Source organism: Neomonachus schauinslandi, chromosome 8 (assembly GCF_002201575.2).
Source record: "Neomonachus schauinslandi chromosome 8, ASM220157v2, whole genome shotgun sequence".
NCBI lineage: Eukaryota > Metazoa > Chordata > Mammalia > Carnivora > Phocidae > Neomonachus > Neomonachus schauinslandi.
The window spans coordinates 12,296,504-12,313,111 of NC_058410.1; the positions used below are offsets into that span (position 1 = coordinate 12,296,504).

At 44.5% G+C, this 16,608-nt stretch overlaps 1 protein-coding gene across 1 annotated transcript in view; it reads right to left on the reverse strand.

The window, feature by feature from the left end:
- TIAM2 (TIAM Rac1 associated GEF 2) overlaps positions 1 to 16,608 on the reverse strand; it is a 111,412-nt gene that overhangs the window by 50,455 nt on the left and 44,349 nt on the right. Inside the window, exons 11-12 of the mRNA XM_021693474.2 lie at positions 14,824 to 14,916; positions 13,622 to 13,885 (exon numbers count right to left, since the gene is read on the reverse strand). Of these exons, the coding sequence (XP_021549149.1) occupies positions 13,622 to 13,885; positions 14,824 to 14,916 (357 nt within the window). The remainder of the gene's footprint in view (positions 1 to 13,621; positions 13,886 to 14,823; positions 14,917 to 16,608) is intronic.

Sequence of the window (16,608 nt, forward strand, 5' to 3'; positions counted from 1 at the left end):
GATCCCAGGACTCCGGGATCATGACCTGAGCCAAAGGCAGACGCTTAACCCACTGAGCCACCCAAGCACCCCAAGATCTCTGTTTTTCAAGGGATTTTCAATTTGGTAGGTAAATTAGGATAAGTACACAGTAATACTGCAAGGCAATAAATCTTAACTTCCATATCAGATTTACAGACAAAATGTTTTCAGAGTTCAAAAGAGGCCAAGATCCCCCCAAGGTGACATGGAGGCAGCCCCCTATTTCTCAGAGAATACAATCCCAAAGTGTGAAAACTGCGTTTATAGGTTCTGTGAAGACTTCTATTCCCAGGGATCCAAACAAATTATAAAATTTCTATTTATAGTCACCTGACACATACCTGAATCTTCTCCTCCTCCTTCCCCACTGAACACATACTGGCCTCCTGAAGATCAAAGAATATCCACACGGGGCTACGGGCTCATGGCTGGCACACACATGATGACTGGCATTTTTGGGTCACACGTATTAAGCTTATGAAACCTAGGCTTCTTATCAACATTTTTCAGCTTTTTCTCGACTGTTCTTGTGACACGATAATGACACAATTCAGTAGACATCCAAATAATTCTGCTAATACTACCATGCAAAGATGCCTCAACTTCACAGAAGTGTGATGTGGTCATTCATCAACCGAAACATTAAAGTCAGAATTAATTCACAAATGGCAATTTCGGAGTAATTAGTGTTGGGAAGGTAAATGTAGAAAAGCTGAGAATAGCAAGCGTAGAAGCTTCTAAGTGCTTCCCTGGAAATTCCAGATTCTACAGGAAGCCTGCTGGGAGATTTGGGAGGAAAGGGCATTCTGTACACTGTTCCACATGGGACTGCATCTGCCCACTCTCCAGAGGCAGCTGGCCAGGGCTCTGCACAAGACACAAAATAATTTTGCTGAAAATTTCATATGTCTCTTTCCAAGTAAGTTTTCCCAGAGCAATTAACAGGTAATAAAACTGGATAATTTGAATTTGGTCATGGCTTCCCACAACATGTTGAAGATGTTAATGACGGGCACCTGGGTGGCTCAGTCGTTAAGCGTCTGCCTTCGGCTCAGGTCATGATCCCAGGGTCCTGGGATCGAGCCCCGCATCCGGCTCCCTGCTCTGCGGGAAGCCTGCTTCTCCCTCTCCCACTCCCCCTGCTTGTGTTTCCTCTCTCACTGTCTCTCTCTCTGCCAAATAAATAAAATCTTTAAAAAAAAAAAAAAAAGATGTTAATGGCAAAAGCAGGGGGGAGGGATAAAAGGATTTATATGGGGACGCCTGGGTGGCTCAGTCGGTTAAGCAGCTGATTCTTGATTTCAGCTCAGGTCATGATCTCAGGGTCATGAGATCGAGCCGAGCATCGGGCTCTGCACGGAGCATGGAGCCTGCTTGGGATTCTCTCTCCCTATGCCTCTGCCTCTCCCCCAGCTCAAGTGCACATGAATGCTCTCTTTTTCTCAAAAAAAAAAAAAAAAGGATACATATGAGAACGGACAATTTATAAATAGATAATCAGAGCTGAGAACTGTAAGATCAGAAATAAATTTATAAGATACAACAAATCATAACTCAATTGACTGAAAGGAATTAATTTGCTGCACTATTTCAAACGTCATCACTTTCTCATAAACAAAGATGTTTTTGTCCCTCTACTGGGAGTGAAAACCTTTAAAGTAGGCAAGTTGTCATTCAAATCTCCTCCCCTTCCCTTTGTATGTTGTTAATTTTGATGAATTTTATGTATGGGCTTTCAGTATAAGTCATTTTAAAACCATTTTGGAAGCAGGTGGAATATTCGCTTAAACACAGAGGCTTAACACAAGGTGTTGCAAAGTCAACTCCTGGTCTTCCCCCAAAACTGCTCCACCAGCTTCCCTAGCTTAGTTGATGGCAATTCCTTCCTAATAGTCGCTCAAGGCCAAACCTGGGAGTCACCCTTGCCTCTTCTCCTTCCTCGACGCCCGCGCTCGATCTCTGGGCAAGCTCTGTTGTGTGTACCTCCCCTGCTACCACGGAGTGCGAGGGCACCGTCATGCCCCCCTCTGCAAAAGCCTCAAAGCACCCTTGGCCTCCTACAGTCTCTTCTCAATAGTTAGTGATCCTCTGAAAACCCCGGTCAGATCATGTCACTTCTCTGCTCCAAAACATGGGATGTCCCCTCATTTTCCTCAAGACCTCGAACTGGCTTATCAAGTCCTCCCTGATCCTACCTCACATGTCCTCCTGGGCCTCACCTCCCATTGCTTGCCAGTCCCCTTGCTCTTCCCCAGGCACGCTGGGCTACTTGCTGATCCTTAACCATGCCGCTTACATCCCCACCTCGGGTCACTTGTTCCCTCCGCCAGGCAAGCTTTGCTTCCAGACGTCCACAAGGCTCCATCCTGCGTGTCCAGCTTATTCCAAAGCCTCGGTCTTACCCACAACTGCTGGTGCCCGAGTTCCAACGGCCACCTGCTCCCGGCTCTACTCCTGGTCCCTCTGCCCCCGATCTTTGTTTTTCCATCACACTTACCACCTGTTAGTACACTATGTAATTTACTTATTATGTTTGTTGCTTATATGGATTGCCACGCACTGAAATGCAAGGTCCATGTGCTGAGGGAGTTTTAACCTGCTGTGTTCACTGATCTATCTCCAGCGCCTCTAAAAACAGCGCCTGATACAGAACAGGCGGCCACTGAATATTTGTTCAATGAGTAAATTAAAGTAAAAAAAGAGAGAGAGAGAGAGACCCCCTTAATTTCTCTGCTTGGCCTCAGGCACTCTTCATGAGCAAGGACTACTCACAGAATACAATCCCAGGGGCTTGAACAGGGGGTAAGAACAGGGCATGTCTCACGTCATAGACAACTTAAGTGTCTGAGTTCAGGATGACGATTAAAATTAAGCTTCGTAGTTCATTGGCCAACTTCATGGAAAAAACAATTCTCAAAGTCACATTTCTTTAAAGCACCATGAATTCAGCCTCCTAAACAAAGCCACAATTCACTTTCTCAGCCACATGTTGTATCTTCTGCACTTGAAACAAACCACATTTTAGATATAATGCAAGCCTTAGCATCTCGCTGAAAAATAAAGTGAATATTGGAAACACAAGACCTTGGAGGGTTTGTTGTTTTTTTTTTTTCTTTTTTAGAGCTTAAGCCCTGTCATTCCCATATCCTTGATTCATTCATTCCTACATTTGAGCAAATCTTTATTGAGTGGCTCCACTTACGGGTCTGGTGACTTATTAGTGATAAAATTCAAGAGACCCTGTGCTGAGGAAGGACAGTTACCCCTCCCAACCTGAGCGCTCTGGTGGAGAGAAGCACAGGGATGCCCTGCCACGACAGTGCCGCCCACCCCTCAACCCCAGCCCTGCCTGGCCCACGAATGTTTACTTCTCAGCGGCTGATCACCAGCTTCAGGGCCCCTCCCCCCCCCCGCAGCTCCCCACCACCTGGCTTCCCCACGAGACCCTTTGTGACCTGGCCCTTGCTCACCAGTCCAGTCTTATCTCCTCCATCTTCCCCATTCGCACCTTACCTTCCAAAAACCCTGAATTACTCACACACATCTCCCCTCAGCAAGACCCTGACCCCCACCCTCTGCAACTTCTCTCTGCCCAGAATGCACTCTGCTTTCTTCAGGGTTTAACAAAAGTGAGACTGTCCCTCAGAGGTGGCCCTGGGAACCTGGAACATGCGTTCTCGCTGCCCCTTATGTACTGTAACAGTCCTTCTCAGTGTGGTCTGTCAACTTCTGGGGCCACTGGGACCCTTTCAAGTGACCTACAAGTTCAAAAGTATTTTCAGTAATAATTGTAGGTGTCATCTGCCATTTTCTCTCTGAGGACATCTGCAATGGGAGTGCAAGGCAGTCGTGGGTAGATCTGCTCGTGATGTAGCACACGTCAGAGCAGTGGCATCCACCGTTACTCGTCACCGCTAACTCCATTATTGCACACTTCCATCGAGAACATGCTGGCATCCATTAACAACATCCTCAATGAAGCAGTAAAAATGGCTGACTCTACTAGAACTCAACCCTTGGGAACATGTTTGAGAAGTATCCATACAGCTCTTATGCAATGGTTGTTGCAAGAAAATGCACTTACACCATTGTGTTGCAAGCTGAGCTAGCTTTTTTTTTTAACAAAACAATTTTTACTAAAAAAAAAACAAAAACAAATGACAAAATATTTTCTTTAAAACGAACAAAGTGTGGGGTACCTGGCTGGCTCAGTTCGTAAAGCATGCAACTCTTGATCTCAGGGTGATGAGTTCAAGTCCAACACTGGGTATAGAGCCTACTTAAAAATATTTTTTAAAAATGAGAACACAAAATGAACAAAGTGAGCCTGTCACTTCCAAGGAAAAAACGGACAGTATTGTAGCTATAATTCCAACTTTGTAACAAAAATTCAAATCCTGGAAAACGTGTCCACCACTGTGAGCTTGATAGCTTCCCAACACATCAAGGCTTTTCCACAAGAAACTGATGGTGATATTAATGAATGTGATTTTAATGTTGTGTAATGAAACATCCATATTTGAAAGATCTGCATAACCTAGCAACCCAATGTTTCCAAATAACCATTGCACATTACAAAATCACATAACTAAAAGATCCATTCAAAGTGTAAGACAGGCCAATGGACTTTAATCGGAGCAAGTAGGAAGGTCTACCAACCGTGTTTCAGAACCCACATGCAACTCACCTTCAAGGAACTACCACTTGTTGAGTTTTGGTGTAATATTAAAGATGAATATCCACAATTATCTGAAAGATTATTAAAATACTCCTCTCTTTGCCAACTACAGTATCTGTGTGAGGTTGGATTTTCTTCAAATCACTGTCCCAAAAACAAGCATTTGCAATAGGCTGAATGCAGATGCTGATATAAAACCCAGCTGTCTTCGACTAAGACACACGTTAAAGAGACTACAAAAATGTAAAACAATGCTATTCTTCTCACTGATTTTTTTGTTTGTTTGGAGAATTAGTTCATTAAAAATATGCTGTGTTAACATGAAATGGATTCGTTGTTACATGAAAATAAATTTTAATAAATACTTTTTAAATTTCTTTTAAAGATTTTATTTTAGAGAGAGTGTGAGTGGGGAGAGGGGCTGGGGGAAAGGGAGAGGCAGAGAATCTCAAGCGACTCTGCACTGAGCACAGAGCCCAACACGGGGCTCTATCTCACGACCCTGAGATCGTGACCTGAGCCGAAACCAAGAGTTGGACACCCAACCAACTGAGCCACCCAGGTGCCTCTCAGGTTAAATTTCTAATATAGTAAACACTGATAGATATAATCCACATAACAAAAGCCCTTTGGGGTCCCTGATAATTTTTCACAGTAAAGGACCTGGATACCGACAAGTATAGGGACTACAGGACTAGCGCTGTTATGATGGCGGATAATGATTGTTGGCTGTTCATGCATTTGCCCCAACTCCACTGTAGCGGCCTGAAGGTGGAACTATGGCTATTTTTGTACCCCAGCCATCACACACAGTGCTTGACACATAAATACAAATTTATTATCTTATATTTCTGGAGGTCAGAAGACTGAAATGGGTCTGCCTGGGCCATATTCCACCTGGAGGCTCTAAGGGAGAATCTGTTCCCATGTCTCTGCAATTTCTAGAAGCTGCACACATTATTTCGTTCACAGGCCCATATCACTCCAATCTGCTTATGTCACTACATCTCCGATTCTGACTCTCCAGCCTCTGTTTTACAGCCCACCCAGATAATCCAGGATAATCTCCCCATCTCAAGATCCTTAATCCAATCACATCATTGAAGTTCCTTTTGTCATGTAAATTGTTTTTGCCATAGTCACAGGTTCCGGGGATTAGGATGTGGACATTCTTGGCAGGGATTTATCTGCCTACCATAGCCACGGACGAAGATATTTCAATAAAACAGAGCAGAAAAATGCCCCACAATTTTCCCCAACATTTAAGAGTCTCCAGACTGGAATGAGAAAGAAACTAAGAACAATGATTACCTCTGGGTGAGAAAGTGGGTGGCTAAGTACAGAGTGGGAGAAATTCATCTATTTTATTCAGTTAAATGCTTATATGGTCTTTGCTATGTGCCACTATCTAGTTCTTTCCAAATATTAGCTCATTAATCCCATAAAAACCCTCGACTAGTTTACAGTTGCAAACACTAAGCACAGATTAAGTGGCGTGCCCAACCAACGTCCCACAGCTGGTCACAAACCTGGAGCAAGACTGACCCCAAGTTGTATGCATAGTAGCCACACTCTTAACCACTTCCCCACACAGCTCTGACTGTTGAGCCCTTCGCGCTGCTGGGATGCCACACCAGGCACGTGTGTTACCCACCCAAACAGTGAAAGACACGGTCACAACACAGCTGTCTCTAGAAGTGAAAGCTCAAGAGGAGATAGCCCCACATGGTCCGTCCTGATGGTCTCAATTCCTTCACAGGAAGGAGAAAGTCAGCAGTATAATTCACTTCCAAGCCCATTACAAAGAACCAACATGGAAATGCAGACAAGCATCATTCAGCAATCAGTACTCATGATAGACACAGGAACAGTCAGAGCTTTTTTTTCTTTTCTGTAACAGCCTATAAAGCTTCCTCTTTCCAACCACACCTAACAGTTCCAGGCTCACTCTGCCTGCATGGGAGATGAGATTTGACCCAGTACTCCCAAACTCTCAAAGGGCTAGTAAAAGGGACATCACCCATAGAAATTTCATACAGTGTTCCTCAGAGAAATTCTGTAGGTTTTTACCTGAAAGATGAATTTCCATTTACGATTAGGAGAGATAATATAAGACTGGTTTTTAACTCAAAATGCGGGCAAACTTTATTTACCAGCTCTCCCTCAGTTCCAACAATGTCTCATCCTCCTTGCTATGGGGCACCCCATACCACAAGCCAGCATGGCACCCCCCTAATGACCACTGTGAGGACCACACCATTCCTGGCCATGGCTTCACATGCTGAGGAGCACTTTAGTTTTATAGGATACCTATGGTAAGTCATTTATTCATTCTTTCCCAAGAAAAAAACATTTATTTGAGTATTTTTTTTGCAAGGTCTTCTGGTCATTAAAAACAATGACCAATGACCTGGGTAGCTCATTCGGTTAAGCATCTGCCTTTGGCTCAGGTCATGATCCCGGGGTCCTGGGATTGAACCCCACATCGGGATCCCTGCTTGGCGGGGAGTCTGCTTCTCCCTCTCCCTCTGCCCCTCCCCTGAGCTTGTGGGTAAGCTCACTCTCTGTCTCTCTCTCTCTCAAATAAATAAATAAAATCTTTTAAAAAAAGAAAATAAGTGACCAGACAAATCCTCTGCATTTTGCTCAAGGCAGGAGAAAGTAATGCAGTACTCGCCAGTTTTTCTGTTTTTCGTTGTTTGTTTTTTTCAGATACAGGCCAGGACATGTTACAAATTCCTGCAATTTAAGGGTTTTCTACAATCTGGCCCCAACAGGCTTTCCAATTTTATTTCCCATTCACACACTAGGCAGGTGAGATCTAAGTGCTGTATATGAAACATCCTCCAGACCTCACACTACACACCCACCCCCACAGGAAACTGTCCAGCTGCGGTGCTCAAGGCAAACGCTAACCTTTCCCCCATTTCTCATGCCTCTCTTTTGGACCCTTTGCTCAAAATAAACAGAAAAATCAGTGGGATTTCTACCCTATGAGCTGGACGACTTCTCTCTTTATTGAAAAGATTTTTTTAATAGTGAATCATTATCTACAAGCGTTTTACTTTTCCACTCAACAATAAGCTTGAGAATAGAAAACAATGTCTAATTCAGCTTTACGTATCTGCAACATTTAGCAGAACGTTATTGCTTACCTGTTAAATAAACAAGTGACTAAATGAAGGACGAGGAATGAGAAAAGGGGACCAAATGCCCCAACAACACTAAGCTTGGCAAGAGAGTTCGTACCCAAGGTCTGTGACTCCCTGCTCTGCTCACAGAAAACCACCCGCTCATGTCCACTGATGAAACTGACAAGGACCTTCAGCACCATTATCGGCAACAAAGATTCTGAGACCAACGTTCTGTGCCCTGGCAAAAGCGGTCTATTTCTCACTCTTATTTTCTTTTAATTTTTTTAAAAATTTTTTTAAAAGATTGTATTTATTTATTAGACAGAGAGAGAGCACAAGCAGGAGGAGTGGCAGAAGGAGAGGGAGAAGCAGGCTCCCCGCTGAGCAGGGCACGATGAGGGATGATCCCAGCACCCTGGGATCATGACCTGAGCTGAAGGCAGACGCTTAACTGACTGAGCCACCCAGGCACCCCTTCTTTTAAATTTTTTAATGTACCAACCATCTTTAGGAACCACTCTGTTTTTACACCTGGGGATCTGGGGCATCAGCCAGCTCACTGCAGTAACAGCAGTTACACATACAAACAGCATATCCTGAGCTCAGTGCTGTTCGTCATCCTACACCAGGCTACGGAAGCCAAAATGCCCTCATCCTCATCAACAGGAAATCAGTGGGTGTGCCACATCTGAGCCGTCTCTGTAACTGCACCCCCCGCCCCCCCGGTTAGAAGCTGTGTAAGGGACACATACAGTCCCAGGAGCAATTCCTTCCAAACAACAAATCTGCATCTAAGTGGCTTCTGGTAGCTTGAAGATCTACACTCCTCATACATCAATTCAGAACGAGAGTGATTCAGCGCCGGGCATGGAATTAAAAAAAGAACCTCAGGCTGCAATTACCTTCATCGTCGGGTCAGCACTGCTGGGCGGACGCGGTCTGAGTGGGAGCAGGAACCCAGGTCCTCTCTCTTCTGTCCCCTGTGAGTCCCCGACACTCACAGCACAGTGTTAATTGCCATTTACAGACGGAAACTACGTTAAGGCCACAATGGGCTCCCTGCTCAAAGACTTGGTTCAGAAACTCTAGGCCCCACAGGACTCTCTAAAAAGCTGCTGGAATTTCTCAAAGATGGCATACCCTAGAAAAGGGGTTTGCAATATAAACTGCAAAAAACAGCATCCACAAGAATCCGGGATGATCAGGGGCTGGCCTGCCCAAGCCCTTCCGTGGCGGCCCTGTTGGCTCGAACCTGTTGGCTTGAAACTAACACCAGCCTCGCTGGGGGATTCCAGCCACAACATTAATCTGTCTACAGTCAGTCCTTACAGATGAGATCTCCACTCCAGTCAAAGACAGCCCATACACGTTTCCTCTCTTTCTACTGCGGATAACCCGAGCACAAAGAGGCAAGAATCAAATGGCCATTCACGTCCAAGGAAACCAAGGAACTAACACATCAGTTCTAGATGTGCTCCTGTCTGCTCCACTCTTCACAGAGGATCACAGGAAGGTCACAGGAAGCCCGTGACTACGGTTAGTTCTTGGCTCCCCGTGTACTCAATTTGCTGAATGGGCCTGCGTCTCCTGAGGGCGGGCTACTGCACAAATGAGCTGAGCTCACAGGTCAGCTGGCTGCATTCTGAGCCACTCAGGACAGTGGTGGTGGTCTGGGGAATATAATCCCCCCACCGAGAGTAACAACACGCAAACACAACAGCTATCACTTGCTGAGAACTTCACACAGATGATCTCATTTAACCCTCAAACCCTTGGCACACAAGGGTTCAAGAAAGGGTAGGACCTACCTCTCAGGGTCAGCCCCACCTCCCTTTAGACTAATGCCCCCATCCCCGCCCCCCCACCTTGGGGGCCACATGAGGGAGCCGGGTTAACAATGGAGCTTGCACTACCCCAGACCTCCTGCAGGGGGCTCTCTGACAGCCGGACCCAGGAATATGCATTTTCCCAAGGTCAGCAGGCGAGTCTTCAGCATCGGGAAGTTTGAGAACCATTTTCCTAACCAGGGTACTTATCAATGAGTCTCAAATGCCAGTAGGATGCTTCTTATCTAGAAAAGCAAAGACGTGGAACAGCAAGCCACAATCCTTGCCCAGGCTCCTCAGGACCTGCTACTCTTGCTGGCACTTTTTTCAGTCAGATATGTAAATAAGGATGGTGTTTTGTTCTGCTCTAACCTGATCAAGAGACTAAAGCTAACAAACACAAATTTCTGGATACCTGACCAAAACCAAAAGAAGACCAAAAAGCCCTAAACCCAATGTAGCTTATTCCTAGGGCCTCACATGTTTTAAGCACCCAGTATGGAATCAGTAAACCTTCATCATGGACAGTCAAGATATGCCCAAAACAACCCTGCAGTTTCTTCCTTTACCTTCTTATATTCTTATGTTTCTATTTAAACAAAACAAAAAAAGGTCTTCCCTTCCAGAGCACCAGCTGTTTGTTTTTTATTAACAGAGGATTGGCTTCTCTGGAAAACAAAATGGGAAAATCTTCCTTCGTTTCAAGTACTGGGCTGGGGATGCCTCTGGTATTGTTGAGGGAACACAAAAGTGAGGGGAAGGCAGACTCTCACTTCTGAGTACAACTCAAAGTTGACTGAAAAATTGTTTATCAAAGTCATTTAAGTTCTTTCCTTTGTGTAATTTTTAACCTTAGCAAGAAAATGGGACTACCATTTTCTGGTTCACTGCCAAAGTAAAGCAAGGTAATTTTTCATAAAACATCAAGCTGCACAGGAGAGGGAAGACGAGAATCCCGTTTTTGGAATTCCTGACACGTAAGGAGCCGGGCCACACACATACAGACGTGGACTTCCTTAGAGTGACCTATTCGGGTGAGGCGCGAAACCGTATCTTCCAGGTGAGAAATCAAGGCTCCGTGTCTCCATATGGGCTCCCCCATAAGCAGAGTCCAAGCCGAGGACGTGGGTTTTCAAGTTTATTTGGAAGGTGATCCCAAGAGGCCCAAGGGAAGGCACAGGGAAGGTGAGACAGAGAGGGGAGGAAGCCCATAAAAGGTGTGAAAACGAGGTTGCTATGTGCACGTGGGGCTCAGTTTTACCGGGACCCCCTGCTGAATCGTGGTAAGCACCGCAGAACTGTCCCCGCGGGGGGCAGGAAGCTCGGGGTCCCCCATCAGCACCCATGCTTCCCCGGCTGAGGGCTGCCCCGAGGCCATACCCACGCAAGCACAGCCGGGACTCGAATCCAGGTGGGACTCACAGGCCTGCGTGCCCGTCACCTCACCTCACGTGCCACCTCACCTCTCCTCTCACCCACGCAGGCTCCCGAGCACAATCCCGATACCATGCACAGATGAGGGACTCACGCTTTTTCTTCTGTCTTCCAATTTCCACCCCCCCACCCCTTCTTTTCTTTTCCCCCAACCTTAAAAACACAGAGTCGTCCTTCTGAGACATTCACTCATAGGCGTCTTCTTCCTGCACAAGCTTTCGCTTCAAAAAGAAAACAAATTCTGTATTTGCAAAGTGTGTGGGGAAGCCGCCCATCATGGCTGTTTTGTTTTCAAGGCAGGCACATTACTGTGGAACAGTGAGGGACACACAGAACAGAACTGCAGGCAGAAGGGTGGCGGGGCGCTCCTGGGGACAGCGATTCAGCGCCCCCCACCAGACACACGGCCTCGCCAGGAAATCAGGGGGGCCGTGGGGGCCGGGCGGTGCATGGCTCTCCTGTCTGTCCTGGCTGTAGCAGAGCACTGGGCAGGGGAGGACGAGTGGAGGGATGCACTGTAACCCTGTGGGGACCTGCAGTTCGACCAGCTATGGACAAGCCCTGCGGGTCCAACTAGCCAAGCCATCTGTATACACAGACATCGGCAGCGCTCAGATAAGTTATACAAGCTTTCCACCATCAGAATGGCTCCCTGGGGTAATATAATGGCTATATATTTTTTTTTTTAAAGATTTAATTTACTTATTTGAGAGAGACAGACAGACACAGCATGAGCAGGGGTGGGGGGGGCAGAGGCAGGAGCAGGCTCCTCGCTGAGCAAGGAGCCCGATGTGGGGCTCGATCCCAGGACCCTGAGATCATGACCTGAGCCGAAGGCAGATGCTTAACAGATTGAGCCACCCAGGAGCTCCATATAATGGCTATCGGACCTAGGACCTCCTTGAATTGTTTCCACGCAAAACAAACAAAAAGGGGTAAATAGGCTTAGCTGACCTGCTTGATCCTTAACTATTAAAAAAAAAAAGGTAAATTTGCCATTTTTGCTGCTTTCTATAGAAATTCATTCCTGCAGCACCAAAAGTGTTATAGACTCTGCAGTAATTTCTCATTATGATAAAATACATAGAGATATAAAGGGCAGTGAATGTATCCTTCAAGAATAATGAATCCAGCGAATGGACACATGCATGTATTATGTGGAATGCTCAGGCCTGTACCAGAGCCCAGGGTCAATGAGTGATGGCCCTAATATAACCAAGTAATTAATTAGTTCCATCATGATTTTTGCTTTATGATATCCACTTTTATATGCCAATAGTCAATTTAATGGCATTTTAAATTGGAGTGAAGCCCCAAGAGAAGAAAGCACTATATACCTTATTGAATCACAAATCTTACATCTGATTTTTTAATTCCCAAAATGACCTAATAAACTTGCTTTATAATTAAATCTATCCGAACAACTCCTCTTTTTGTGTTTTTCATTCATTTCTAGTAATCATGCAGAGATTTCAATTGGAAATCCATTATCACTGCAATTAAGTATAAATGTTCCTTTGTGTGGGGGAACCTGGGTGGCTCAGTCCATTGAGCATCCGACTCTTGGTTTCAACTCAGGTCGTGATCTCAGGGTCGTGAGACTGAGCCCCACATTAGGCATGGTGCTCAGTGCAGAAGCCTGCTTGAGATTCTCTCTCCTCTCCCTCTGCCCCACCCCCTAAATAAATAAACAAATAAAATCTAAAAAAAATTCCTTTGTGTGCACTTAACATAAACACCCTATGCTCTCTGTCTCATGTCAGGGCTTGACCAGCTTCCTCCAGGAATACAGAGAGAAACTACAGGTTTTCAGTAATAGCTGGAGCCTCTGATTTACTTGCCTGCAACACATGAATTATGCATGAATTAATAAAGTCAGAAATCCAGACCTTCAGATTATTTCCTCATGTGGAAATTTTACCTTTAGAAAAATAAGCTGGCATACAACTTTTCATTTTTAGGCCTTGCCAAAATTTTAAAATTTACGACCTACATGAAAAGTTCGCAGTTTATTGAGAAAGCAGTCACTTAACAAAAGAAGTAAAGAATTATGAGACTGAGTTACTACCTACTGGGCTGAGGTACCTACAAAAGAGGTAAAGAATGAAACTGTATCAACGTTTCTAAGAACCCAAAAGATTGCTGAAAAATGGTTTTTTGCCTTAGATTCAACTGAATAGAAAATCAAACTCTGTCATTTATGTTGGCTTTCATCTACCTTCAATCACAAAGCAATTACAATACAAAATTATCCTGGGTGATTTTTTTTTTTTTAAAGATTCTGCTATTTTAAAGGATATTCTTTTGTACAGAAATTTATTTTCTATTTTCATAAAAGTGTTAGGATTTCCACAGTGCATGAAATTTTGATTAAATCTACTGGGTTGGCATCTGTGTTCTTCTCCTAATAAATGAGAAAACATTCTTTGAACAGCCTAAATAATCTAAGTTTGCAAGCAAAATATACAGCCTAAAATTATCAGCTGTTGATACCAGCAATGAAGAAGGCAGAAAGAACACAGCCTTACCATTGGTTGTATTCTTTTTAAAGTTATCCAGGAACTCCTCCAGAAGCTGGGACTGGTTCGGAGGGGGCAGCAGACTCTTCTGGTCCCTTGAGAACAGGTCACTGTCTGACCAGGACGAACACAAGGTGCCTTTTGTGTCTGGCGGCCGGGCAATCAGAGTGAGCCCAACGCTCTGCTCAGAAAACAAGGCTTCCATCTGCTTCAGGTCAAGATCAGACACAGCTTCCCCATTTAAGGTCACGATTTCGTTGCCCTTTCTCAACCCTGAGAACAAGGAAAAGGAAACAAAAGGAAGAGAAGAGAGATTACTGAGAGAAGTATTGTAACAAGAAGGTGAAGGACAGCCACAAATTCAAAGCATGTATTCTCAGGGACCATCCCGCTGCTGTCTTCAAAGCAAAGCCCAAAACGCACAGTATCCGGATGCTGCTGATAACGCATTTCAGCTCTCTCAAAACTGGGATTAAAAGGAACAGTTTGGGGTTTTGGTTTTTGGGTTTTTTGTTTTTGTTTTTTTTAAGTAAGCTTTTTGCCCAACGTGGGGCTTAAACTCACGACCTGGAGATCAAGAGTAGTGTGCTCAACAGACTGAGCCAGCCAGGTGCCCCCAGAAGGAAAAGGTTGAAAAAGAAAACCAAGAGCGCGTGGATGGCTCAGTCGGTTTAGTGTCCGACTCTTGATTTCGGCTCAGGTCATGATCTCAGTCAGGGTCTTGAGCCAGAGCCCCTCGTCGCCCTGGGGGACTCTGCTGCAGATTCTTTCCCTCTGCCCCTCCCCTGATCCTGCACGCTCCCTCTAAAGTAAACAAATCTTTAAAAAAAAAGGGAAAACCATTTGACCATCATTCAAATTCATTATTCCTCTACCTGACGTTAAATGCCGTGGGAAATAACATTCATCTGTGTCTACCTGGCTACCCGTTTCCTTTCTCCATCTGTCTGTACACATGCACTGTACTGTCTCTGTGTACATACTCTCTTTCAAAACAACCCCCCCCAAATACTCTCTCCATATATATATATATATATATACACACATATATAGGCATATGCATTTTCAATTAAACTATTAAGTTTGCCCTTTTTTTAGTTCTAGGAGAAGCCATTTTCTGACAAAACTGTCAACAAGAACATTTCACTAGGCAGACTGCATTCCATAGTTTTGAATTAAGAGAGAACAGAGGCACTCTGTGCCACACGGACCTTCTCCATATGCCAAGCCGTCAGGGAGAACATCACTTATAAATATTCGGCTGAGATGCTGATGCTCGTCCACCTGCACTATCACTGCGAACCCTACGAGTGACAACAAAAGAAAAAAGCAAGTCTAAATTCAGCACACTAATTAATTTCTCCAACTCAATCAGCAGTATTCCCTTGAACATCTTTTCTCATAAGTATGCAGTGTCGAGTAAGTCAAGTTACGGGTATCGAGAAAGCACAGCTATCTGGCAGGGGCAGAAAAACAGGAACGTGTCAGATCTAAAGGCTCAATATGAGTGCACGACCTTGTTCAAAAGCGGAGACGCTACACCCACGTTTAGAGCAGCATTATTGACAACAGCCAAAGGTGGAAGAAACCTGGTCTTTTTTTTTTTTTTTTTAAGATTTATTTATTTGACACAGCAAGAGAGGGAACACAAGCAGGGGGAGTGGGAGAGGGAGAAGCAGGTTTCCCGCCGAGCAGGGAGCCCGATGCAGGGCTCGATCCCAGGACCCTGGATCATGACCTGAGCCGAAGGCAGACCCTTAACTGATGGAGCCCCCAGGAGCCCCCTGATCATCTTTTGATAGATGAATGGATAAACACAATGCAGTATGTACATACAATGGAATTACGCCCTCATAAAAAGGAAAGAAATTCCAATACATGCTATCACATGGACAAACCTTGAGGACGTTATGCTATGTGAAATAAGCCAGTCACAAAAGAACAAATACTGTATGGTTCCACTTACGTGAGATACTGAGAGCAGACAAATCCATAGACACAGAAAGCAGAATGGCGGTTGGCAAGGGATGGGAAGGAGGAATGGGGAGTGACGGTTTTAAAAAATACAGAGTTCCAGTTTTGCAACATGAAAATAGTTCTGAACATGGACGCTGTTACTGGCCGCACAGCAATGGGAATGTATTTAATGTCACTGAGCTGTCATTTTTAACCATTCTTAATGGTTACAATGGTAAACTTTGTTACGGGTGTTTTACCACAATTTAAATTTTTTTTTAGTTTTTTTAGAAGTTGAAACCAAAAAAATACTCTTATTGAAATAAATTAAATTCAGTTCAATACAAAATAATTTGTTAAGAAACAACTCTATATGGGGTTAGGCATTTTAAGTAGGTGGAAAACCACTTGGATGGATACCGTACCTGCCCTAAATGTGACTCCATGCAAAACCCAGGTGACACAGCCCTGCCTCTAAATGCATCTCCCTCACCTGGGTGTGCTCTTCTCTCTGATTCCACAGTTGGGAGCACCTGTTTCCATGTCCTGGTTCCATAATACTGGGAGTTCTTTGACAATAAGAAGAATGATGTGTCCCCCCCCCCACCCTTTTCCTCTGTGCCTCGGGCAGAGCCTGGCAGACTGTGATCACCACAAGGCATCTTTGCAAGTGTCTTCATTCAGTCCTTCAGTCATTCAAATACAAAGAAGATTCACAAACACCCACCAAGAAAAGTAGAGTGAAGGTCAATAGAATACAAACAAAATGCTAAGAAGGCTTCAGAGGGAAAATCAACATAACACTGGGTCAAAATAGACTATGTAAATTAAAAAATAAAGAACATGTCAATTATATAAATTTTTTTTAAAAAGACACAAAGAACAAATCCCAAGAAAACTAACATATTACAATGACTGGAATTTGATCAGTTGGATTCATTTTAAGGAAAAAAATTGTATCGATGTATTCAACAAGACAAGAAATAGTCTTTTAGGGGCGCCTGGGTGGCTCAGTTGGTTAAGCGACTGCCTTCAGCTCA